This window comes from Schistocerca serialis, chromosome 4 (assembly GCF_023864345.2).
Source record: "Schistocerca serialis cubense isolate TAMUIC-IGC-003099 chromosome 4, iqSchSeri2.2, whole genome shotgun sequence".
Classification (NCBI taxonomy): domain Eukaryota; kingdom Metazoa; phylum Arthropoda; class Insecta; order Orthoptera; family Acrididae; genus Schistocerca; species Schistocerca serialis.
Window position 1 is genome coordinate 274,219,724 of NC_064641.1, and position 25,850 is coordinate 274,245,573.

Genomic DNA, 25,850 nt, shown 5'->3' on the forward strand with positions numbered 1-25,850 from the left:
ATCAATGATTTCAGAACTTCCATTGTGCTTTATTTTAACTCTAGTCTTCCAGAGCTCTTTTAATTTCTCACTGATACTGTATCCCCTATATCCCTTCCAATATGTTGTGAGAGTAGTCTTCTCCCAAGTAGTCGCCTTCATTGTACCGTTTCCACTTATATTCCCATTGTACTCTTAATGTTACCACTCTTGCTTTAAATTCCACGGAAGGATGTTTTGGCTTTTGTATTTGCTCACTCAGTCCTCTCAACGATCATTTATTTTTTGATTTCTTTGCATCTTTCCAGCAATCATTTCCTCTTGGCTGCGTCAGCATTTGCTATTTATTTTATTCCTAAGGGATTTATACTGCTGTATTCCTGTCTTTCCCAGATCGTTTTGGTACTTCTTTCTGTCATCGATCTAGTGAAGTATTTCGTCTGTTACCCAAGGTTTCTTCCGAACTACTTTCCTTGTCCTTTGGTTTATTTGTTCAATATGTGTGATTGTCCTTCTTAGACCCATCCTCTCCTCTTTAGCTGAGCTGCCTACTCTGATGTTCCTTATCGCAGCATACACATCGTTAGCGAGCTTCAAACGCGTTCGTCATTCCTCAGCTTTTAAACATCCTACATCCTTACATATTGATTGCTTCGGAGGATTCTCTTGAACTTCAGTCTACTATTCATCATTACTCAATTGTGATCTTAGTATATATATATCTGCAGCCAGCTACGCCATACAGTCCAATATCTAATTTCGGCATCTCTGTCTGACCGTGAGGTAATCCAGTTGAAAGCTTCCGTGCTTCCCGGTCTTTTCGAAGTATACCCTTCCTCTTGTTATTCTGTGAGTATTCGCTATTATTAACTGATATTTGTAGAAGAACTCAATTAGCCTTTCTCCTGTCTCGTTCCTACTACCAAGCCCGTATTCTCCCGTAACCATGCCTTCTACTCCTTCCCCTAAAACCACATGCAAATCCACCACCCGAAGTTTATTTCAGAACCGACATTCCCTGCTTCTACTTGTATGATGTTATCTAGTCGCTAATTATTTCATCTTATTCTCGCGTTCACCACGCTTGCCATCCAGTCGTTACGTGTTGTTTGGATAAAATATTGCGCTTTTCATAAATCTACGATAGTGCCTTTTTAAGACTTTTTTTAAAAAAATATCTTGCTTTAATGTACACTTAACTAAATAAAACTTTTTGCTGTAGGTGGGAATCAGTATAATCGAATGGCCTGCGGTTTCTGCTGACATGAACCCGGCTGCGAACGCTTGGAGAAGCTTGCATTGCGTCGTTAATGAACCTTCTCCACACACTAGAAGACTAGATGACATTAGGAGGGCCGCCTTGTAGATCTTCTGTGCATCTAAGAACATCATGTGGCCGCAGGAATAGAGAAGATAAATATTAGGTATTCTATACTAGCATCATTTTCGTGTAGAATTAACATGCAAAAAGGAGGATTTCCAACGTATGTAAAAGTTGGGCAAAAAAGACAAAAATATTAATACAAGCAGTATTTGTGTAGACCAGAACCTAGATGTGTGTGTTTCTGAGTTGTTGCACCTGAATACTTCTCTTACGTTAGCAACAGTCTACAGGTCACCCCTAGGAAACTTTCTGTTGTTTATGAGAAATCTAGACGCATTACTGAGCTACATGTCGGACAAGAAGTAACAGTAGTTTGTGGACATTTCACTGTAGGGTCTTTAAAAAATTCTTATAGCAAAAATGAAATGGAGTGATTATTTGGCTGTTTCAAACCGATTTCAGTGGCAAATTTCTCAGCTTGCAGCAAGATATCAGTAAACTTGTTGGAAACATTTTATAGGCAGTGCTAAGGCTGAAACAATTCATGTGTACCCAGTTGTTAATGGGCTATCTGATCATAATCCACAATTAATGGAAATGAACAGTGTTAACACCTTGCAGCCCTGAGACATGGTCATATAGAGCAGTGAGGCTGGTTATTGAGAATAGGATACAATACTTGAGAATAAGTTGAAAAAGGTGATCTTAGGTAGATTTACATATAGAAAGTGATGCTAATGTGAGATTCAATATAGTCTGTAGTAAATCTGTGTCAATATTCGAAAGTAGCCTTCTTAAAAAGTTATTCAGAAAGTGCATACAAAACAACAACAAATAAGCAATAGGTACCTAAAAGGATAACAACCTCAAGTAAGAGGAAAAGATGAATGTAAAGATCAGAATAAGTTAAGATTAGATGTTAATTGCATTGTGCAAAAAACTAATATTAAGGAAAGTCAATAAAATTTCCAGAAATGTGCACATCCTGACAGAAATTAATAATGCAGATAATAAGATCAAAACCATATTTGACATTGTGGAACAGCACATTGGACAACCAGTCAGTGTGTGAGAAACCATAACAATTAAACTAAATGAGAAAGTTGTGACTAATAATTCACAAGTTGCGAGTATTTTTGGCAATCACTTTCTAAACATAATAACAATAAATAGTTCAGGTGAAGAAGCAAGGGAATATATTAAATATTTAATTTCATGGAGCTTAAACCAACTAGAAACAGCACCAACGTCCTCATTAAAATTAATGGATTTATAGAAGTTATAAGAATGAAAACTCATGTGATGTTGATGAAATTTTAAAACAGAATTCTGATAAGTTGTTCTAACTTAATAAGCATGTTCTTAGAGACAGGTTTCTATGTATGGCATCACAGGAACAGGGATTTTTTTTCATGTATATTACAATAAGCTACTGTTAACCCCTCTTTATAAGAAAGGTGATAAGAAAGACATAAACAATTATCATCCAGTTTCATTACAGATTCTTTTTTTCCAAGATATTTGAAATAGTAATGTCTTGAACAATAGTCTCACATGAAATTTGAAACAGTTTAATCAGCACACCACAGTTTGGATTCCAGAAGGGTTATTCGACTGAAAATGTTAGGTATACATTCAGTCACCCAATATTTCAAAGCCATCGATTTTGTAGTTCATGGTAGAAAGACTTAAATGTTAAGAATTGATGATTTTACACCCAACTGGTCTCAATTATACTTATACTGCAAAAAGTTATACTGAATAATTCAGGGTTTGAACAAGAGCAAGGTTTAGTGACTGGTGAGTCATCAAGCAGTGAGTCCCATGAAGTTCAATTTTGTGACTTCTTTTGTTCCTTATGCACACGAATGACCTTCCACTTAACATTCATGAAGCAGAATTTATCCTTTTTGGAGCCGGTGCTAGTGTTGTAATCCATCCAATTAGAGAGAAAGCAATAGAAGAGATTGTTAATACTGTTTTCGAAAGAATTATTTCATGGTTCTCTGAAAATGCAGTCTCCATAAGTTTTAAGAATATACACCAAATGCAATCCTGTCCAATAAATAACGGTACCAACAACTGATCCAGCAAATGTAAAGGGTGTCAATAAACAGGGTTGATTGCTCCAAATTTTTTGGTATACATACCAATGAAAACCGAGCTTCACAAACAATGAAGTTCAGTTACTTTTGCCTTTCATATAACTGCTTATCTTGGATACAAACGAATCTACATCCTGACTATATTTCCACTCAATACTGTCCTCTGGAATAATTTTCTGAGATAACTCATCACTTAGAAGGAACATATTGTTTGCACAAAAGCTAACAGTAAGGATAATATGTGCTCGTCATGTAGGTATCTCCTCAAGGCATTAGGCATTTAATTACACATCACAGCACATATATTCGCTAATTAAGTCCGTCATAAATATTCCAGCACAATGTCAGAAGAATAATGATGTTCATACTTATAATAATAGCGGCAAGAATTATCTTTTCATTGAAGCTGTCAGAGGCTCGTAAAACAGTTCAATATGCAACAAAAAATGTTTCTGAACTGTTTGCCCTACAACTTAAAAAGTCTCACAGATCATACAGGAAGACTAAATGTAGTCTAAAATATTTCTTCTGGACAATTTATTATATGCCATGGGCGAATTGAGGTAGCATGTAAAGAAACCTAGTTTTTAAGTGTAGCCAGATGAAAGAATTTTTGACTGCGGAGAATCAAAGAACGTTACAGTGCAAGGAGTAGAGCAACAGGGCACAGAATACTGCCCAGAAGCAAATCTTGCTTTAAGAGGTGTGAAGAGATGGATACTTTCAAATAGAGTGAAATTATTTTCCTTAAATGTTTGTTTTTATTTGGCTGCAATTTTTTCTTTTGTTTCATAAGTCTTATCCTTTCACTCCTGCCCCCTTGAATCACAACGAGCACAGCTTCGTAGATCTGCTGAAGATACCGAACTTCTCTGAGCTATCTATACATCAACATCGTGGGAAAATGAAAGTAGTTCCTTTCCGTTGATGAAGTGTGTATAATACTCCATAACTGGTTATGAAAGCTTAATTAGAAGTAATTAGTAACTTTGATTGAACAATGTTACTACTAAACTCCCGTGTTAACTGTTAAAGGCTCTCTTTAACTTTAGGAAACTACGTCAGTAGCTTAGTACTGACAAATAAAAATGTAGCAAAAATTCTGTAGATATTATTCCGCAACTTACATATCTGCGTCAGGCAGAATTTTCTGTGTTCCAAACTTCATGACTTGACCAGAGCTGTGACGTACTTCTGTAGATGTAGAAGCTGATGACAAAGCACCTTCTGACACAGGTAATGATGGCTAAAAAGAGAGAAAAAGGGAGCTCTCACTTGCGTTTACACTAATAACATGGAGTAATAAAATGTAAACAACTTTATGTTGATCTTCACCGTCTCATCGTTTATACAGGGCGTAACGGGTATAAGTGCAGATATTTCTACCGGTGGCTGAGAATGGAGTACTGAACGACATTAAATCAGTATGTACGTCGTATACACACTAATAATTATAGCTATTACAAGTCGTATATTTTTAAGTTGTTTAGTACTTTCATTTACGTGTGGCAAGAGCACGCCATTGACGCTCATTTTCCCCTGGGAAGCAGGTCAGGAGTCGAAGTGTAGACGTGTGGACGCAGAACTGTTAGTCTATACTGAGAGATGTAGTCCACTTAGTGGTGCATCTACGACCACACAAGAAACATTAAATCATTAAGTTTGTGACGTGTTCATGGAAACACTGCTCAATGCAGAGCAAAAACAACTAACACACTGAATTAAGTTCATATTAAGGTACCACGTAGAAAAATATACGCACTTACATCCGTTACACCTCTATACGACTTCGCCATGCTGATGGATGACGTGAAACTATTTTTCTCTAATATCAGTATTTTAGGTGTAATTTTAAAATATTCGCTTTTACTGACACTAGATGAACACGAGTATCTATTGTGTTCAGCAAACAGAATAATACATAAATAATTAATACGTAAAAGCAAGGAAGTTCTTTGGAAAAGATATTCCAAAAGGATATTCTGTGATTTAGAAAAAATTCAAATATAAAATGAACATTAAAACGGCTTCTTCGTTTGTGCGATGCTTGCTTCGTTTTATGCACTAAGCCTTAATATATTCCCCTTTCGTTGCTGTATTCCATCGTAGTTGGTATTTTTGTCCATGGTGTCTTGGTGAACACTTTCACCACATTCTTAACTCACATCTCTCAAATTCTGTCTTTATAAATCAATATGTGAAAGCAAGATGCGCATTTTAATTGACATTCTGCACCCAAGGTTACTGGTGCTTTGAATTAAGGCATCTGTAATTTCTATGTCATTCTTACTTCTATTCTTGTCTAGGAACACACATACCATTATTCTGAATGACTTCCATGTATTACGTCCTTTTGGAGTCATTGCTTCCTCCAGATTTTTTTATTGTAACATGAGTCAAAATTGATACCCAGAAAATATTCTAGGACTGCACTACCCAAACCTTTAATGAAATATTTAATTGGTCCCAATGTAATATGCAGAAGGGTAACTAAGCTTTTTTCCTGGGTACAAGGGGTTATCTACGCCTGGAAGCAACGCTTCTCTCACTGACCATTCTTTCCTAATGCTGCTGTACTCTCTTAAAATTTCCACGTAATAATCTAGAAAACAGTGGAATAATTCTGTACTTGAGAGTTATCTAGCGGTATCCTATAGTACTAACAATGAAAACGGAAATAGAACTAACAAAAAATACGACACTGGGTGGTATCTAGTGAATTATCTCTGCCCCTTTCCTTCATCATATGATTACACTGTAGGTACATGTCAGTTAAAGTATTTCCCCTGAACACAAGCTTCCAATCGATGCAGCACTGTCAGCACACTTAAGTCTTCGCATATAGTGTGCCAATGAATATAGAACATTATCGTATTACATTTTTATCGACAGCATTAGAATTTACCGAAAAATACCACACGTCTGTCTTAAACACACGTTTACAGAAGATAGTAAACAGAAAATGGACTAACATTGTTCTGTAAAATACCTTCATTTCATCAAACAATTAAAAAAAATTGTGTGCCGGCGCGACGCAGAACTCGATTAGAATTTCAAGATCTTAGGCTAGTCAGATGCAAAACAAACATAGAGACAAAGCTACAAAGAAACAAACTCATCGGAAAGGAAGTCAGATGCGTGGAATACGATAATCTGTTTAAGAACGTTGAGGTATAGCTGATGCAGTTAATGAACAAATTCAGAATCACAGAAAATGAACCTGATGAATTCTGAAATGGGGTTAGCAGTGGCATACGAAAAGGAGATGGAAAACATTTTTAATGGGAAAACTAAATTCGAGGTTAATGGGGACAGAGCTTAAGCATTGTTAGACACTGTGTATCTTAATCTTTCGAGTGACAATACTAAGTTCGTCTGCACAATCAGTCTGACATTTTAAGAAAACTTTTAGCGTAAGCTTTTGTGTGATGTTTTCGAATAACGCTAGTTACTGATCATTACTTCTTTTCAGTTTATGGTTAATTATAGAATATTCCGTTCTGACTAGTGACGCTATTTTAACATTACATGAATTTGTGAAATCCCAGTCATTGTGCGGATTTGGAATCATCCGAGAGTGTAGGGGTGATATCTGCGCCGAGAATTGGTCTACGAATTCCATTTACGATTAGGATAAATGTTCCTATGATGCTGTAAATAATGTAAGTAACTAACTAACCTGCGAAGACTTCTTGCAGTTGACTACCGCGAAGAAGGAAAAGAGAAGTAATGAGTTAGTTGGCACGTACGATTCTCTTTAAAACACCAGTGAAAAACAAATTAAAGTTAATGAGACGAGAGACTCGGCGAGGAAGAGTTATTCTTTCGAAGAAAAGAAATGTTGGACTTCAAATGGTCGCTGGTTTACTTAGCACGGAAGTGAATCTACACTCGTCACCTGTGAATAAATGCTTGCAGAGTAAAAGTGTGTTGGGACTTATGAAAAGCAGGTGTGTAGGTCAGCTACTGACAGTAGGCAGAGGTTTAGGGTCTGACACCACAATATCTTTGTAGGCATTGTCGAGTAATAACCATTTGGCATCTTCAAGTGGTGTTATTAGGTTACACATTATGGTGATTTTAAATTTAGTTATTTGGGAGTAGAACTTCACGATTTATTGTCACTCTCATCAGTTCTTTTATGAACGAATTGTCTCTACAACTCGTTCATGCTACAATCAATATCAACACACAGTGTTTATAAATGGAGATTTAAACTGTTTCAGAATTATTTAAAATTTTGCGTAGGTGCCATTCTTCGTTAATTGTTTTAAAATAGTACTTCCAAAAGTCGGATATTTCATTTTTTTATTTTTCGCTCTTTCGTGTATAACGAATACTTAATAATGAGCCTACAAATGCATAGTATTCGACTGCGATAGGAGCGAAAGTTTTCAATGTAAAAGTAGTCTTTGCAGACACACTTCCCATCCCTCCCCCCCACCCACCCCCCAATCACCATCATGCTTGAAAAGACAAGTAATAGAAATTGTTGTTGTTGTCGTGGTCTTCAGTCCAGAGACTGGTTTGATGCAGCTCTCCATTCTACTCTATCCTGTGCAAGCTTCTTCATCTCCCAGTACCTACTGCAACCCACATCCTTCTGAATCTGTTTAGTGTATTCATCTCTTAGTCTACCTCTACCATTGTTACCCTCACGCTGCCCTCAAATACTAAACTGGTGATTCCTTGATGCCTCAGAATATGCGCTACCAACCGATCCCTTCTTCTAGTCAAGTTGTGCCACAAATTTATCTTCTCTCTAATTCTATTCCATATCTACTAATTAGTTATGTGATTTATCCATCAAATCGTCAGCATTCTTCTGTAGCACCTCATTTCGAAAGCTTCTATTCTCTTCTTGCCTAACTATTTATCGTCCATGTTTCACTTCCATACATGGCTACTCTCCATACAAATACTTTCAGGAACGACTTCCTGACACTTAAATCTATACTCGATGTTATCAAATTTCTCTTCTTCAGAAAAGCTTTCCTTGCCATTGCCAGTCTACATTTTATATCCTCTCTACTTCGACAATCATCAGTTATTTTGCTCCCCAAATAGCAAAACTCATTTACTACTTTAAACGTCTCATTTCCTAATCTAATACCCTCAGCTTCACCCGATTTAATTCGACTACATTCCATTATCATCGTTTTGCTTTTGTTAATGTTCATCTTATATCCTCCTTTCAAGACACTGTCCATTCCGTTCAGCTGCTCTTTCAGGTCCTTTGCTGTCTCTGACAGAATTACAATGTCATCGACGAACCTCAAAGTTTTTATTTCTTCTCTATGGGTTTTAATTTCTGCCCTGAATTTTTCTTATGTTTCCTTTACTGCTTGTTCAATATACAGATTGAATAACATCGGCGACAGGCTACATTTCCCTCGACTCTTATAACTGCCATCTGGTTTCTGTAAAATTTGCAAATAGCCTTTCGCTCCCTGTATTTTACCCCTGCCACCTTCAGAATTTGAAACAGAGTATTCCAGTCAACATTGTCAAAAGCTTTCTCTAAGTCTACAAATGCTAGAAACGTAGGTTTGCCTTTCTTTAATGTATTTTCTCAGATAAGTCGTAGGGTCAGTATTGGCTCACGTGTTCCAACATTTCTACGGAATCCAAACTGACCTTCCCCGAGGTCGGCTTCTACCAATTTTTCCATTCGTTTGTAAGGAATTCGTGTTAGTATTTTGCAGCCGTGGCTTATTAAACTGATAGTTCCGTAGTTTTCACATCTGTCAACACCTGCTTTCTTTGGGATCGGAATTATTATATTCTTCTTGAAATCAGAGGGTATTTCGCCTGTCTCATACAACTTACGCACTAGATGGTACAGTTTTGTTGGGTCTAGCTCTCCCAAGGCTATCAGTAGTTCTACTGGATGTTGTATACTCCCGGGGCCTTGTTTCGACTTAGGTCTTTCAGTGCTCTGTTAAACTCTTCACGCAATATCGTATCTGCCATTTCATCTTCATCTACATCCTCTTCCATTTCCATAATAATGTCCTCAGGTACATCGTCCCTGTATAGACCCTCTATATACTCCTTCCACCTTTCTGCTTTCCCTTCTTTGCTTAGAACTGGGTTTCCATCTGAGCTCTTGATATTCATGCAAGTGGTTCTCTTTTATCCAAAGGTCACTTTAATTTTCCTGTAGGCATTTTTCCTCTAGCCATCTCTGCTTAGTCATTTTGCACTTCCTGTCGACCTCATTTTTGAGACGTTTGTATTGCTTTTCCACGCTTCAGTTACTGCATTTTTGTATTTTCTCCTTTCATCAATTAAATTCAATGTATCTTTTGTTACCCAAGGATTTTTATTAGCCCTCGTCTTTTTACCTACTTGATCCTCTACTGCCTTCACTATTTCATCTCTCAAAGCTACCCATTCTTCTTCTACTGTATTTCTTTCAAGCATTCTTGTCAATCGCTCGCTAATGCTCCCTCTGGAACTCTCTACAACCTCTGTTTCTGTTAGTTTATCCAGGTACCATCTCTTTAAATTCAGACTTTTTTGCAGTTTCTTCAGTTTTAATCTACAGTTCATAACCAATAAATTGTGGTCAGAGTCCACATCTGCACCTGGAAATATCTTACAATTTAAAATCTGGTTCCTAAATCTCTGTCTTACCATCATATAATCTATCTGAGACTTTCCAGTATCTCCAGGCTTCTTCCATATATACAACCTTCTTTCATAATTCTTGAACCAAGTGTTACCTATGATTAAGTTATGCTCTGTGCAAAATTTCACCAGGCGGCCTCCTCTTTCATTCCTATCGCGTTCCAGTCACCCATGATTCTTAAATTTTCGTCTCCCTTCATTATCTGAATAATTTCTTTTATCTCATCATACATTTCATCAATATCTTCGTCATTTGCGGAGCTGGTTGGCATATAAACTTGTACTACTGTGGTAAGCGTCGGCTTCGTGTATATCTTTGCAACAATAATGCGTTCACTATGCTGTTTGTAGTTGCTTACCCACATTCTTATTTTTTTATTTATTATTAAACCTACTTCTGCATTACCCCTATTTGATTTTTTATTTATAACCCTGTATTCACCTGACCAGAAGTCTTGTTCCTCATGCCACCGAACTTCACTAATTCCCACAATATCTAACTTCAACCTATCCATTCCCCTTTTTAAATTTTCTAACCTACCTGCCCGATTAAGGGATCTGACATTCCACGCTCCGATCCGTAGAATGCCAGTTTTCTTTCTCCTGATAACGACATCCTCTTGAGTAGTCCCCGCCCGGAGATCCGAATGGGTGACTATTTTACCTCCGGAATATTTTACCCAAAAGAACGCCATCATCATTTAACAATACAGTAAAGCTGCATGCCCTCGGGAAGAATTACGGCTGTAGTTTCCCCTTGCTTTCAGCCATTCGCAGTACCAGCACAGCAAGGTCGTTTTGGTTAGTGTTACAAGGCCAGATCAGTCAATCATCCAGACTGTTGCCCCTGCAACTACTGAAAAGGCTGCTGCCCCTCTTCAGGAACCACACGTTTGTCTGGCCTCTCAACAGATACCCCTCCGTTGCGGTTGCACCTACGGTACGGCTATCTGTATCACTGACTATCTGTATCCTTGAGGCATGCAAGCCTCCCCACCAACGGCAAGGTCCATGGTTCTTGGGGGGGGGGGGGGGGTAGTAGACATTAGTTGCGTAAATTAATGCTGTTTATGATTTGTACCTGTACATTTTTGTTTGAATAAATTGCTTGCTTAACCCTATAGAGGCCGGTGTGGTGGATGGTGGAACTGTGTTGGCAAAAATCAGGTTACTATCACTTTGCCAGCTTGTGTGGTTCATCAATGGAGTGGTGAGTGGATGGATGATAGCCGTTTGGAATATCATCATGAAACTTTCATTTATTTCTCAGTGAACTACAATGGTTGTGACGTTGCCTGGAGAAGCTAGTGCTCCTAAGACGATAGCTTTAGGCAGAGCGGTGACAAAGATGACCTGGTAAACACAGCAGGCAGCAGTCCTCAAGGCAGACTGGCGGCAACCTGGCTTCACCGAACATGGTATGACGAGTGGCACAGAATCACACTGTGGACCCAGCGTGGATGAGAGAGCTCACAGCAGCAGTAGTATCTGTCCACACGAACAGAGGCGTGCAGCAACTAGTTTACCTACACGATCGATGGTGGCGCGTGGCTCTGCTACCCAAGGTCGAACCACAGACCACATGGACAGGAGGCCGACAGCAGCTGAGGTAGGCCTGCGGGTCACCAGTCAGTTGGGCGGAGCTAAGTCTGCACAAACAGCCGAGCCACAGCTAACAGTGGCAGAGTCCGGAGTTGATCAGTTGTTGATTCATAAGGACGCACAGACCGTCGTAGGTACACCTCAGAGTTGCGGTTCGCAGACTGTTGTGCCTCTGTTTGGATATTTATGGTATTTATATGCTCTTCGGCAGTTCTTCTTTTGCTAAAGCATCGGTTACTATCCCATAAGCCACAACATAGAGGCAGCTCATGCATGCAGAAAACATGTCGCTCACACCATGGCGGCTCTGCCTTTCTGCTGTGTCAGTGGTATTAAGCCCCTGGTCCCTCTGCTTTGATGTAGGATGTGGTAACCTCCTCAATTCCTTGTAGACAGTGCTTAAAAGTATCAAAACGTAGCACTTTATGTAAATTCATGTGGTCAGCTTGAACTGAAATGTTTTCACAGCATTTTGCATTATCCGTGGGTGATATCGCAATTTTACCCAGCCAGGCCAAGAAAATTAATTACAACGCCGGACGTCATTCCCCTTCTGGAGATTTGGGCCACTGGATCCAATTCACGGCAGTTATGCAAAGTTTGATAACCAACTTAGAAGCTGACAATTACATACAGCACATTCTGTTTCCTCGATTTAACCACAAGGACCATTGAGTGTAGCCTACTATAATGTAAACACCATTTCCTACATCTGCTATAGCGGATTTTGCTTTCCTACAGTAACATCATTCCACTGAACCGTTACTTAGAGACTAATTCAATGTCATCTCCAAATTCTGCCCTCTCGACGGATTCGTAAGTAGTCAGTGAACAGTAAATCTTTCTGCTCATTTCCTTCTTATGCTTCGCTGTAGCATTTATCCTTCTTTCTCCAGAAGTTTCTAATCTAATTCTTACCTAACTAACGATTACTTGCTACAGGTAACACAATCCACTGTTAGTTGATGTACTGAGAGTCCCCAAGGGTGCGCAGCTTTCCACCTGAGGTAGATGCAGGTAACACAAAACGAGAACCACAACAGCACCAAAAATCGAGATACTCAAGACGATAAAGTTATCATTTCGATTATTGTGATACTGTTATATGTGCTGGAACATTTTTCATTGATAACACGATACTTCTGTGAAGCTATACGTTAATACAATGAATGAGAAGTGTCTGGTTTTAGGGTACCATTTAAATATGTCATATTCTGAGTTGGCAACAGGTCTAATGTTCTTTCAGCACACCAAGAGTGGTGTATGGTTCGTTATGGTTGTTCCAATGATGGTATCTGGGAGACAGAATGTTGTATCCACTATAATACAGGTTCTACCAAAACAAATATTTCACTATTTTGTGATTACAACCTCGTTAAATTTTTGGGCCAACTTTGTTTGTAACAGCTCAATATTACTATTTGTGGAACAAACACGGAGTTAACCGAGTTCATAGTAAACTCACTGCACACCTACTCCTAGAAAGTATGGGTGTGGCGTCAGAACATCCTCTGGCACGCAATCACTTCTGCCTTAGCCGGGAATAACAGCATTTCACAACCTGGAGTGACAGTTCAAGCCATCCTGGATGTCATCCATCAGTATTGTTCAGCTATTCGACGAACAGGTGCCCTTCATACTCTATGACCTGCTGATATGTGATCCTGTGCTTCGTTGAACACTTCATCCCTCTGAGCTGGTGATACCACGATGTTTGGCCAGAACTCCGCCAACCTACACAACAGAAGGTTGGGCATAGCGAACTGCAGCTGTGTCCTAAATAACTGGCAATCTGCATTAGTGGTCTGTGCATCTTCCCACTTCGCCAATACTCATATGCCTTATAATCTTTCTGCTTAACGCATCAGCATTGCTTTTCATCCTGCTGGGTGTGTTTAGTATGTCAATCAATTTCACTCAGTTGTAATCACCAGTGAGTTAATCTTCTTGAAGGATCCTTCAATCCTAATAACAAATTTAATGCAGCGTAGTGGTATATAACTTTGAATTTCTTACCACACAGGTAAAAGCAAAGACACGCAATACAATATATAACACACAGCATCTCATTTCTCTGTTGTCGACTATTTCTGTTCAGCTTTATTTATCTGTGTAGATGTATATGTTAATGTGTCTTCCCTGAAATTCACATCCTGACTTCGAATGCACATCACCTGGTCGCTTGTACCACAGAACCACATAAATCCTTTATCATAATTCTGAAATATTAATATGGGAATAGTTGATAATGTCTCTTTATTTCACTAACGTAGTTTGGCAATCGGTTGCCCACTGGAATTTTACACCTATTTTTGAAAAATGAGTTAACGGTCTAGCGATTTCAGTTAACCGTTTCATAAATTTCCTATAATAATGACACAGACCTAAAAATTAAGTTGTTTTGAAGTTTGCATCAGTGAGGAATCACAGACAGCACACTCACCCCATGTTTGCTCATGACATGACCCAGTGAGCTTTCAGTGTTTAATGTCAAGCATCCCAAATGTTACATCTTAAATACTTCATCCAGCTCTTGTGTATGCTGCTCTAGATCTTTATGAAGCACAGTAATGGCGTCTAAACAGAACATACACTGGTGTGGTTTCGGTCTCCTTGGCACTCCAACTAATACCCTCTGGAATGTGGCTGGCACATTCTTGAGCCCAATAGGCGTCGATACGATGGGACTGCTGTCAGTGGCTGGTTTTTCGGTACCATTTCCAACTGATGATACCCAGTTTTTAAATCCACTGTGGAGACTTACATACACTGACACATGTTGTCCAATGTTTCCATTATACTTGGCATAGGATATGTGTCCATCACTATTCTTGATTCTGATGTCACTAATCACAACAGAGCCTCTACTTCTTCATCCTGTCTGATGACTGTCATGGACTACCACTCTCATCAGTAACACCATCCTTCAACTGTTGATTGGCGAATTCCTCTATTATCAACTGGAAGTGCTGATGCACGCTGTATGGCTTCTTGTACACAGGAGTGTTATCCCCAATCAGGATTTTATGCTGCGTCGCAGTTGTGACTGGTAATGGTCCACTGTGACTGAATAAATCTGCAAATTAGATTAACAGAGTTTCTATAGCTGTCTTAAGTTTCAGTTTGCAGTGCTGTACTTTTTCGCGTAATACACATCATTTATTCTTTGCCTCCAACGGGGGTCTACCCTTGACCCATCCAAGTTGTTCTCGCCTAGAACAAGCAAACTGACAATCACTAGCCCTTTCGACAGATCACACACATTCACTGAAAGCATATCAACTACATCTTCTTCCTGTATACGTGTTGTGCTTCATCATACGAAGTGTGAAGTATCCAATACATCATTTTATCTCAACAGCTCTATAACATACAACATATTGTCCAGGAGATTAGGATCTACACTCATCCAGAACAGATTTCCCATATCTGATGATACTTTACAACTTGGATTGAGCTTTGATGAATATGTACGCATTTTATCCATTTATGCCTTCATGATCAGTGAACCTTGTGCAAATGAATCATTTACTGTTATTGTTCTCAACTGGAACATTGGAGCTCTGGGTTCGATTATGTGCTGCAAACATCAGATTCTGCATGACTGTTATTCAGTATATCCAGGCCTAGGATCGTGTGGTTCCCCTCACCCATATGGGGAAATATTTTGATATATTCCCAAAAATTCCTTGCCACAGTACAAAAACTGAGCGATGTTCACCCCAATGATGTATAATTATTGTCCCTACCACACATAATCTACATCATGAAGAATTCAGTCTCTTCCTACCCAAGATGTTAAGACTACTTACCGACACATGAACCTCTGTGCTTACTAAAAAATTGTTTCTGTTCGACTCACCATGCACATCAAGTACTGTTCCATCTTTGTAGCATTATACTTACTGGGGTGCCACCTGGTAGTTGAGGAATTCCTGTTGGTTAACAAACCATTACCATGACTTCACCCACTTTTGTTTTACTCTCATAATCAAGTGCCAAATGCCCCACTACCCCACCCATACAGTACTGTGGTTCATGGCGTTGTTTCCGAATCTGACCCACACACTCACACCTATAGCATTTCACTTCGAGAAAACAAACACCCCATTTATTTTCCACCTTTGTCGCTATGTCTACTTCCTCTAGTTGTGTAGCAACTACACTCCTGGAAATTGAAATAAGAACACCGTGAATTCATTGTCCCAGGAAGGGGAAACTTTATTGACACATTCCTGGGGTCAGATACATCACATGATCACACTGACAGAACCACAGGCACATAGACACAGGCAACAGAGCATGCACAATGTCGGCACTAGTACAGTGTATATCCACCTTTCGCAGCAATGCAGGCTGCTATTCTCCCATGGAGACGATCGTAGAGATGCTGGATGTAGTCCTGTGGAACGGCTTGCCATGCCATTTCCACCTGGCGCCTCAGTTGGACCAGCGTTCGTGCTGGACGTGCAGACCGCGTGAGACGACGCTTCTTCCAGTCCCAAACATGCTCAATGGGGGACAGATCCGGAGATCTTGCTGGCCAGGGTAGTTGACTTACACCTTCTAGAGCACGTTGGGTGGCACGGGATACATGCGGACGTGCATTGTCCTGTTGGAACAGCAAGTTCCCTTGCCGGTCTAGGAATGGTAGAACGATGGGTTCGATGACGGTTTGGATGTACCGTGCACTATTCAGTGTCCCCTCGACGATCACCAGTGGTGTACGGCCAGTGTAGGAGATCGCTCCCCACACCATGATGCCGGGTGTTGGCCCTGTGTGCCTCGGTCGTATGCAGTCCTGATTGTGGCGCTCACCTGCACGGCGCCAAACACGCATACGACCATCATTGGCACCAAGGCAGAAGCGACTCTCATCGCTGAAGACGACACGTCTCCATTCGTCCTTCCATTCAAGCCTGTCGCGACACCACTGGAGGCGGGCTGCACGATGTTGGGGCGTGAGCGGAAGACGGCCTAACGGTGTGCGGGACCGTAGCCCAGCTTCATGGAGACGGTTGCGAATGGTCCTCGCCGATACCCCAGGAGCAACAGTGTCCCTAATTTGCTGGGAAGTGGCGGTGCGGTCCCCTACGGCACTGCGTAGGATCCTACGGTCTTGGCGTGCATCCGTGCGTCGCTGCGGTCCGGTCCCAGGTCGACGGGCACGTGCACCTTCCGCCGACCACTGGCAACAACATCGATGTACTGTGGAGACCTCACGCCCCACGTGTTGAGCAATTCGGTGGTACGTCCACCCGGCCTCCCGCATTCCCACTATACGCCCTCGCTCAAAGTCCGTCAACTGCACATACGGTTCATGTCCACGCTGTCGCGGCATGCTACCAGTGTTAAAGACTACGATGGAGCTCCGTATGCCACGGCAAACTGGCTGACACTGACGGCGGCGGTGCACAAATGCTGCGCAGCTAGCGCCATTCGACGGCCAACACCGCGGTTCCTGGTGTGTCCGCTGTGCCGTGCGTGTGATCATTGCTTGTACAGCCCTCTCGCAGTGCCCGGAGCAAGTATGGTGGGTCTGACACACCGGTGTCAATGTGTTCTTTTTTCCATTTCCAGGAGTGTATAATCACAGTTTTCGTATTCTTTGGATTTTCCATAGTCACCCTCCATGACATATTGTGTGAAAGTCCTCTCAAAAACATCTTGTGCTCCGTGTTTTGCCTCCTCCAGAATAATTTTATTTGCCTTGTTATTAATTCATACATTTGCGCGTTGATGTTCCTAAGAATGTTTTCACTGACCTGTTTTGTTTCGGGGATACAAGTTAAGTTGCTTCTTACGTTAATGCTGATGAATTCCCTTTTTGAGCTGTACAAATGTTCTTGCCTTATTCAGTCCCTCGTGATACTGGGTACATGTCTTCGCGTCACCCACGAATCGTAACTTTCTCAAATGAGAATCTACTTCAACGACCAACCACCCAGAATAGCAGTAGCTCCCAGATTGTCGATAAACTCTGACACATCCTCAGTCGCTCTAGCCAAATAAGTAGCCACCAGTCCAGCCATAAAGTGACCTGCAAAAGGAGCTCATACGCTGAATGAAACCTCTGCTTCTATTGTAGCAGTTAGTTCAACGCATGTAAGCACATTATCTCGCTTTAAAGAGTCAAGCTACTTTTGTTAACATGGCACTCCTCTCTGATAGTTCGCCCATTAGTTTCACCAATGATTCTGATGTCTCCTGTGTCGTCAGTAGCTCTTTTCTCTGGAAGATGTGTGACTTCTAGCTGTCAAAAATACAATATATTTGAAGTACATAACACATTATCAAAGGAATAAACAGCTACCATGAACTCTTGGGCATAAATACAAAAATTGTGCCTCATGCCTCTGTCATCGGCACATACTCCCTATAATTCCCCCTGAAATGTGACAAATCCGCAGGTTCCTCAGGTTCCACAAATTTTACCTTCAAGTTCCAGTCCACGTCAATTACATCATGGACATATACAAAACAAAACAAATAGGCCACAAAATAGAAAACCAAGAAAAATATACTGCTGAACTGCACATAGCGGCTGAAACTTGGTCCTGGGACCAGCTGCAGAAGTCAGTAATCACTTCTGATTCCTCTAACAGAGGCGAGGCTGCTTTGGTAGCACACTATGATGGATGGTGGAATCAGGTTGACATAAGTCAGGATGCAAACAGTTCACAACCCTGGGCAGGGTAGCAGTGGAATGGTCAGTGGCTGCCTTATAGTCCTCTGACGTATCGTCATGACAACATTATTGTTAAAACACTCATTTATTGCTCAGCAAAGCACAACAACCAGGACGATACTCGGCGAGGTCAATGCCCCCAGGAGGTACGCTGTAAGCGGCCTGCGAAGAGGTGATTCCATAAATAGTGTCTCGCTGCCAGTGGAGTGATGTTGGCACCAACTCTACAAGGGCGCTAACCATAGCAGCGGCCAATGGCTGACACTGCTCACTAGAGGCAGCCTGGTTGCACAGGACAGTCTGACAGGATGCACAGAATCACACTGTGGACGCAGCACTGATGAGACAGCTCACAGCAGCAGCAGCATGTGCCCACATTAGCACAGGTGGGCAGTTGTCTGTTCCCATAAGCTACGGCGGCTGAGAAGCTGCACAGCCCATGCCTCAAACCATAGACTAGCAGGGCAGGAGGCCAGCAGTGGCAGAGGTAGTAGGTGGTCCACCAGTTGGAGAGCGCTAACTCAGCAGCAATAGACTCAGTGATAACACCAGGGCGACAGTTAAGAACAGCAGAGGTGATCATTTGTTGACTCATCTAGACTTGCAGACCGTTGTATGTCCCCCCCCCCCCCCTTGGAGTTGGTGGCTGGTGTTGGCTGTCAGACTACAATACCTTTGTCCAGAAATGAGAAATACTAATATGGGCTTGGATGTTCCTTGTTTTGCTAAAGCATCACTTTCTACCCTGTTGTAAGTCACAACAGCTCCACAACTCAGGCATGAAGCAATCAGATCACCCATGCCATGTTGGCTATGCCTTTCTGCTGCACCATTGTTATCACAGCTGTGGTCCCTCTGCTTGGCCGTAGCATAAAATAAACTTCTCGACGCCTCAGAAACAGTACTTGTCATGTCAGTAGGTAGACCCGGTCAGCCTGAACTGGCCTCCTATCATGGCATCTTTCATTATCCATAGGCAGTGTCTTAGTTGTAGCCAGCCGTGCCAAGTAAATTAACTGTAGCGCCGCAACTCTTTGCTTCATGCATTTTCAATCTTATACAGTTGGAATGATCAATGCATTTATTTTATTGCTGTATTCATTTCGTTTTGCACCTAGACATCTAATGTCTCTTGGCGTCAAATTCAAGTTAACTGTTTTCTTAGGGGGAGAAGAACTTCTTCGACGAGATCTGTATAAAAAAGTTTATTGTAGATAACCGGTTTCGATGAAACGAAGTTACCGTCTCCAGATCTTCATTAAGATTATTACAAATATCCTGTGCCAGCTATACACAAAGTCATTCCATTGAATTTTCAGGTACATAAAACGTGTATTGGGACATCAAAATTAAAATTACTGTGTACAACACAATTAGCCAAAATATCGTTCCCATAGGATAACAGGGACTGATAACCTCAGATGTTAAGTCCCATAGAGCTCGGAGCCATTTGAACCATAAGATAACATGTGTTTTGGCGAAGTATGTTGTACAGAGTAATTTTAATTTATACGTGCCAGCACACCGCTCATTTCATGTCTTAAGCACCTGGAAATTCAATGGAAAGATTCTGTATGTAGCTGGCACAAAATATTTGTAATAACCTTTATGAAGATCTGAAGATGGTAACTTAGTTTTACCGAAACCGGTTATCTACAATAAAAATTTTTATAGCGATCAGGACTACGAAGTTTTTCTTCTCCTAAGTAATCAGTAAGTAGAGCTCAACATGATTAGACTAACTGATTTCTTTTAAGTCTCTTATGTCTGACGTATTTCCATCGGCGGTTGCGATTACGACTCCACATCCTAATCCTATCGGTCACACTTTCCCATGATGCCTCAGCTGGCCTTGCAGCAAGGTCAGACACAGAGAGTGGAATTCAGTGTTTACAAAGCTGCCCTTAACCAGAAGCTCTGGTTGAATGCCACCGTGCTTCACTAGGCATGCTCCTGTTGGCGTTAGTACATACTTTTCTTCCTTCAACCACAAATTTGACCTATCCACTTAATTGCTGGGAAACGACAGTTTAATGTGGTCATCGAACACAGTGCAACTTGGCATTTCTGGTATGTTTAAATCATTTACAGAGAAGAGTAACAGAAAAAATCACAGGAACGATTATGAAGTGAACCCAAATACATGCATTTGCGATATGAAACATAGCTACACGTAATGACACTTTAGTCAAGTTTCGGGTACATTGAAAAGACATATAAGAAGTAAGTGATTCTTCAATATACTCTACTAAGAACTAATAAAATTAAGTAATTAACCAGAAGGTGCAACGAAGGAACAAACGTCTAACCTCCTAAACAATTGCAGTAGCGAAGTAATTGCAACAGTCATTTCTGATGTACTTAATACACTAAAAGAATGAGGTAAAACCTGTTGCTAATAAAGTAAAATTAATCTGAAAAAGACGAATAAACATTCATACTTTATAACGAGATACATAGCACTGAATAAGCTACAGTAGACAAATGGCTGCAGAATAATAATAAAATTTATTTGGATGTTACTACAACCAACGTAAAATCCCAAGTGCTGTATAGTGGGGGTGTGTCACATAATGAGGTAGATAGCCTGAAACGCTTTATGTGAAATACAGGTAAACCTCTCAGTTCAGAAGGTTAAGAAGTATGGCTTATTGAATACATGTCACTCGTTGAAATATTGAAAGACCGAGCAAAACACACAGGGTGCGGATTGAGTACATGAAGAGTGCATAGCGAGCCACATACCTTGAACGAGGAAATAGCAGACAACAGCTCTATGTGCGCGTGAGCCAGTTAACTGCGATCTGTCACCACGGAATGTAAGACCAACTGCTTTTGTTGGCACTTGCCCGCAAACCAATCAATGGAATCCCCCCCTCCCTTCCTCCCTCCCTCCCCACCCTTATCACCCATCTCTCACCGGGAGCCTGTCACTTGTAGAGGTGCAGGCTCTGTGACGATGAATCACAGTGTGACGTTGCTCCATTTGCTTCTCCGGAAGCGGGAACAGCTGTGGCCAGCGTTGTGTAATGTCTCACGTGTTGTGTCGTGTTGGAACTGTCGAGTTGGCATGTTTTGCAACCGTGCTGAAAGAACCATGAGCGCTGCTTTGCTGTAATTTTCTTATCAGGGTACCGAACTGCCAACGCATTCAGTGTTAAATATATCACTCTTATCAGATGGAACAAACAAGCGCATACTTCGCTTATCGCGCTTTTGATCGTGCCTAGTCCCTGTTTGGAAAAAAAAAATCTTAACGTCCCATTGACGACTAGATCATTAGACTACAGACGAAACAGAAGTCCTGACTATGGAAAAATAGACTAATCGTTTTCGAAACCATCACAGAATTTTGCAGAAACTATTTATAGAAACCTCGAGTAGTCCAAATATGGATGCCCAGAGGAAGATCGGAACAAGGGCACTTTTCGTAGAAATCGTGCTGTCCGCCTCCAAAAATTTAGTATTCCCTGCTATACAAGCTTTTACTTTCTTCATAATTTTTTAGCTAGAAAACACTGAGGTGGTTCATGGTGTGGGTTCCTGTAGTCATGTCCTAGTTCATGAACCACGGGCAACGTATGAGTGGCCAAGTAAGTGGTCCCGACAGTCGGGATACCAGTTACTTTGGAATAAGGCTGGGCATCTCGGACATATTCTGAGTCGTGGTCACCTTTGTGCTCATACGGCAAAGACTACCAAATCCACCGGTTAGTCCCTCAGCCGTTAGGGGTAAAACCCAATGGGATTCGAGGCAAGTAAGGCTAGCAACCTGCTTCCCTGGTACTTTAAATATCATGCTGGCAACAATCAGAGCAAAATGCCTCGGACCTTTGGAGGTGACGGAGTCCCACCTCTAACTGACAAACCAGGGACTCCTAAGATACGACTTGGCAAACAAATGGTAATGAGATGGGGAGCTATTAATATCAATGGGGGCTACTTTGGGAAGAAGGTAGAGCTGGCAGAGGCTGCAAGTAAGATGGGGCTGGACGTTTTAGCTGTTAGTGACATTCGGGTAAGGGGTGAGAAAGAAGAGGTAGTGGGAGAATACAAGGTCTACCTGTCAGGAGTCAAAGCAGGAATAGCACAATGGGGTGTAGGGCTTTACATCAGGAAAGAAATGGAACCCAGCGTAGTTGCAATTAGGTATGTAAACGAACGACTGATGTGGATAGATTTGACAGTGTCTAGCAAGGAAATTAGGATTGTGTCAGTATATTCGCATTGTGAAGGGACAGATCAAGATAAGATGGATAGTTTGTATGAGGCACTCAGTGATGTAGTTGTTAGAGTAAAGGACAAGGACAGTGTTCTGCTCATGGGTGATTTTAACGCCAGGATTGGAAATCGAATAGAAGGGTATGAAAAGGTTATGGGTAAATTTGGAGAGGATATGGAGGCCAACAGCAACGGGAAACAACTCTTGGATTTCTGTGCCAGTATGGGCTTAGTAATCACAAACTCCTTTTTTGAACATAAGAACATTCACCGGTATACTTGGGAAGGCAGGGGAACCAGATCTGTCATTGACTATATAATAACAGATCAGGAATTCAGGAAGGCTGTGAGGGACACACGTGTATTCAGGGGATTCTTTGATGACACTGATCATTATTTAATCTACAGTGAAATTGGGATTGTGAGGCCGAAAGTGCAGGCGGTCAGGTCCATATGTAGGAGGATAAGAGTGGAGAAACTTCAGGATAAGGAAATCAGGCACAAGTACATAACAGCGATCTCAGAAAGGTACCAGTTAGTTGAGTGTAGTCAATTACAGTCATTGGAAAAGGAATGGACAAGGTACAGGGACACAGTACTAGAAGTGGCTAAAGAATGTCTTGGAACAGTAGTGTGTAAAAGTAGGATGAAGCAAACAGCTTGGTGGAATGATACAGTCAAGGCAGCCTGTAACAGGAAAAAGAAGGCGTATCAAAAATGGCTACATACCAGAACCCAGGTAGACAGAGAAAGTTATGTTGAAGAAAGAAACAAAGCCAAACAGATAATTGCAGCATCCAAGAAGAAATCGTGGGAAGACTTTGGAAACAGGTTGGAGACTATGGGTCAAGCTGCTGGAAAACCATTCTGGAGTGTAATTAGCAGTCTTCGAAAGGGAGGTAAGAAGGAAATGACAAGTATTTTGGACAGGTCAGGAAAACTGCTGGTGAATCCTGTGGATGCCTTGGGCAGATGGAGGGAATATTTTGAAGAGTTGCTCAATGTAGGTGAAAATGCGATCAGTAATGTTTCAGATTTCGAGGTAGAATGGGATAGGAATGATGATGGAAATAGGATCACATTTGAGGAAGTGAAAAAAATGGTCAATAGATTGCAGTGCAATAAAGCGGCTGGGGTGGATGAAATTAAGTCGGAACTCATCAAATACAGTGGAATGTCAGGTCTTAAATGGCTACACAGGATAATTGAAATGGCCTGGGAGTCGGGACAGGTTCCATCAGACTGGACAAAAGCAGTAATCACACCAATCTTTAAACATGGAAACAGAAAAGATTGTAACAACTACAGAGGTATCTCTTTAATCAGCGTTGTGGATAAAATCTTCTCAGGTATTGTTGAAAGGAAAGTGCGAGTATTAGTTGAGGAGCAGTTGGATGAAAATCAGTGTGGGTTTAGGCCTCTTAGAGGCTGTCAGGACCAGATCTTTATCTTACGGCAAATGATGGAGAAGTGTTATAAGTGGAACAGGGAATTGTATCTATGCTGTATAGATCTAGAAAAGGCTTATGACAGGGTTCCTAGGAGGAAGGTATTGTCTGTCCTACAAGATTATGGAATAGGACGCCAACTTTTGCAAGAAATTAAAGGTCTTTACATGGATAGTCAGTCAGCAGTTAGAGTTGACGGTAAATTGAGTTCATGGTTCAGAGTAGTTTCAGGGGTAAGACAAGGCTGCAACCTGTCTCCACTGTTGTTCATATTATTTATGAATCATATGTTGAAAACAATAGACTGGCTGGGTGAGATTAAGATATGTGAACACAAAATAAGCAGTCTTTCATATGCGGATGACTTAGTTGTGATGGCAGATTCGATTGAAAGTTTGCAAAGTAATATTTCAGAGCTAGATCAGAAATGTAAGGACTATGGTATGAAGATTAGCATCTCCAAAAGGAAAGTAATGTTAGTGGGAAAGAAATATAAACGGATTGAGTGTCAAATAGGAGGAACAAAGTTAGAACAGGTGGACGGTTTCAAGTACTTAGGATGCATATTCTCACGGGATGGCAACATAGTGAAGGAACTGGAAGCGAGGTGTAGCAAAGCTAATGCAGTGAGCGCTCAGCTACGATCTACTCTCTTCTGCAAGAAGGAAGTCAGTACCAAGACTAAGTTACCTGTGCACTGTTCGATCTTTCGACCAACTTTGTTGTATGGGAGCGAAAGCTGGGTGGATTCAGGTTACCTTATCAACAAGGTTGAGGTTACGGATATGAAAGTAGCTAGGATGATTGCAGGTACTAGTAGATGGGAACAATGGCAGGAGGGTGTCCACAATGAGGAAATCAAAGAAAAACTGGGAATGAACTCTATAGATGCGAACAGGCTTAGATGGTGGGGTCATGTTACACGCATGGGAGAAGCAAGGTTACCCAAGAGACTCATGGATTCAGCAGTAGAGGGTAAGAGGAGTCGGGGCAGACCGAGGAGAAGGTACCTGGATTCGGTTAAGAATGATTTTGAAGTAATAGGTTTAACATCAGAAGAGGCACCAATGTTAGCACTGAATAGGGGATCATGGAGGAACTGTATAAGGGGGGCTATGCTCCCGACTGAACGCTGAAAGGCATAATCAGTCTTAAATGATGATGATGATGAAAACACTGAGGCATTACACCGCCCATATCACAGACTAACACGCAGAAGGGATTTACGTTGCACATTATACCTAAATTTTTTACTACTCTTCCGTCATTCTTAGAAGAGAATATCATGAGACGTCTGAAATTTATTACAAATGATGAAATGTGTTTCATATTCAGGTCATCTTCTGAACTAACGGGACAGCCACCCTTCGGCACAGCCCTATCGGGATTCGGGCAGGGTGCCTACCACGGATAGACTCCACGCTACATATTAACGACGAGGGCTGGTGTACCGCACGGCTTGGACGTGTGTGATTTTTAGGCTGTTTCCGACATTCGACTACTTGAATACCGGGCTGGTACCCGCATCTTGCATGAGTTACACAGATAACAAACTTTTCGAAAACGTTCTCACAGATGGATAACACTATACGCAAATAGATGCAGTACAATGTTTCCTTCAGAGGGGTGGGGGAGAGGGATTAGGGCTTACGACAAGAAGGGCATCCTGCTTTCCCCTACCACTAGCATTACCAAATCCAAAGTAACATGCCGATCTCGTGAAGACACGGCATAAGACTAGGAACAAGAAGATGCCAGAAGGACTGCAAAAGTTGCTGAAGCTGAAACAATGAGTACAGTCTCGTCCATTTATACTGCTCCCAATTAGCTGTGTACGTCAACTGGAAAGA

At 41.2% G+C, this 25,850-nt stretch overlaps 1 protein-coding gene across 1 annotated transcript in view; it reads right to left on the reverse strand.

Annotated features, from left to right (window-relative positions):
- Positions 1–14,091, reverse strand: part of LOC126474391 (ATP-dependent translocase ABCB1-like) — a 194,693-nt gene extending 180,602 nt beyond the window's left edge. The window contains exon 1 of the mRNA XM_050101859.1: positions 14,087–14,091. Coding sequence (XP_049957816.1) covers positions 14,087–14,091 — 5 coding nt within the window. The remainder of the gene's footprint in view (positions 1–14,086) is intronic.
- Positions 14,092–25,850: the final 11,759 nt, after the last annotated feature.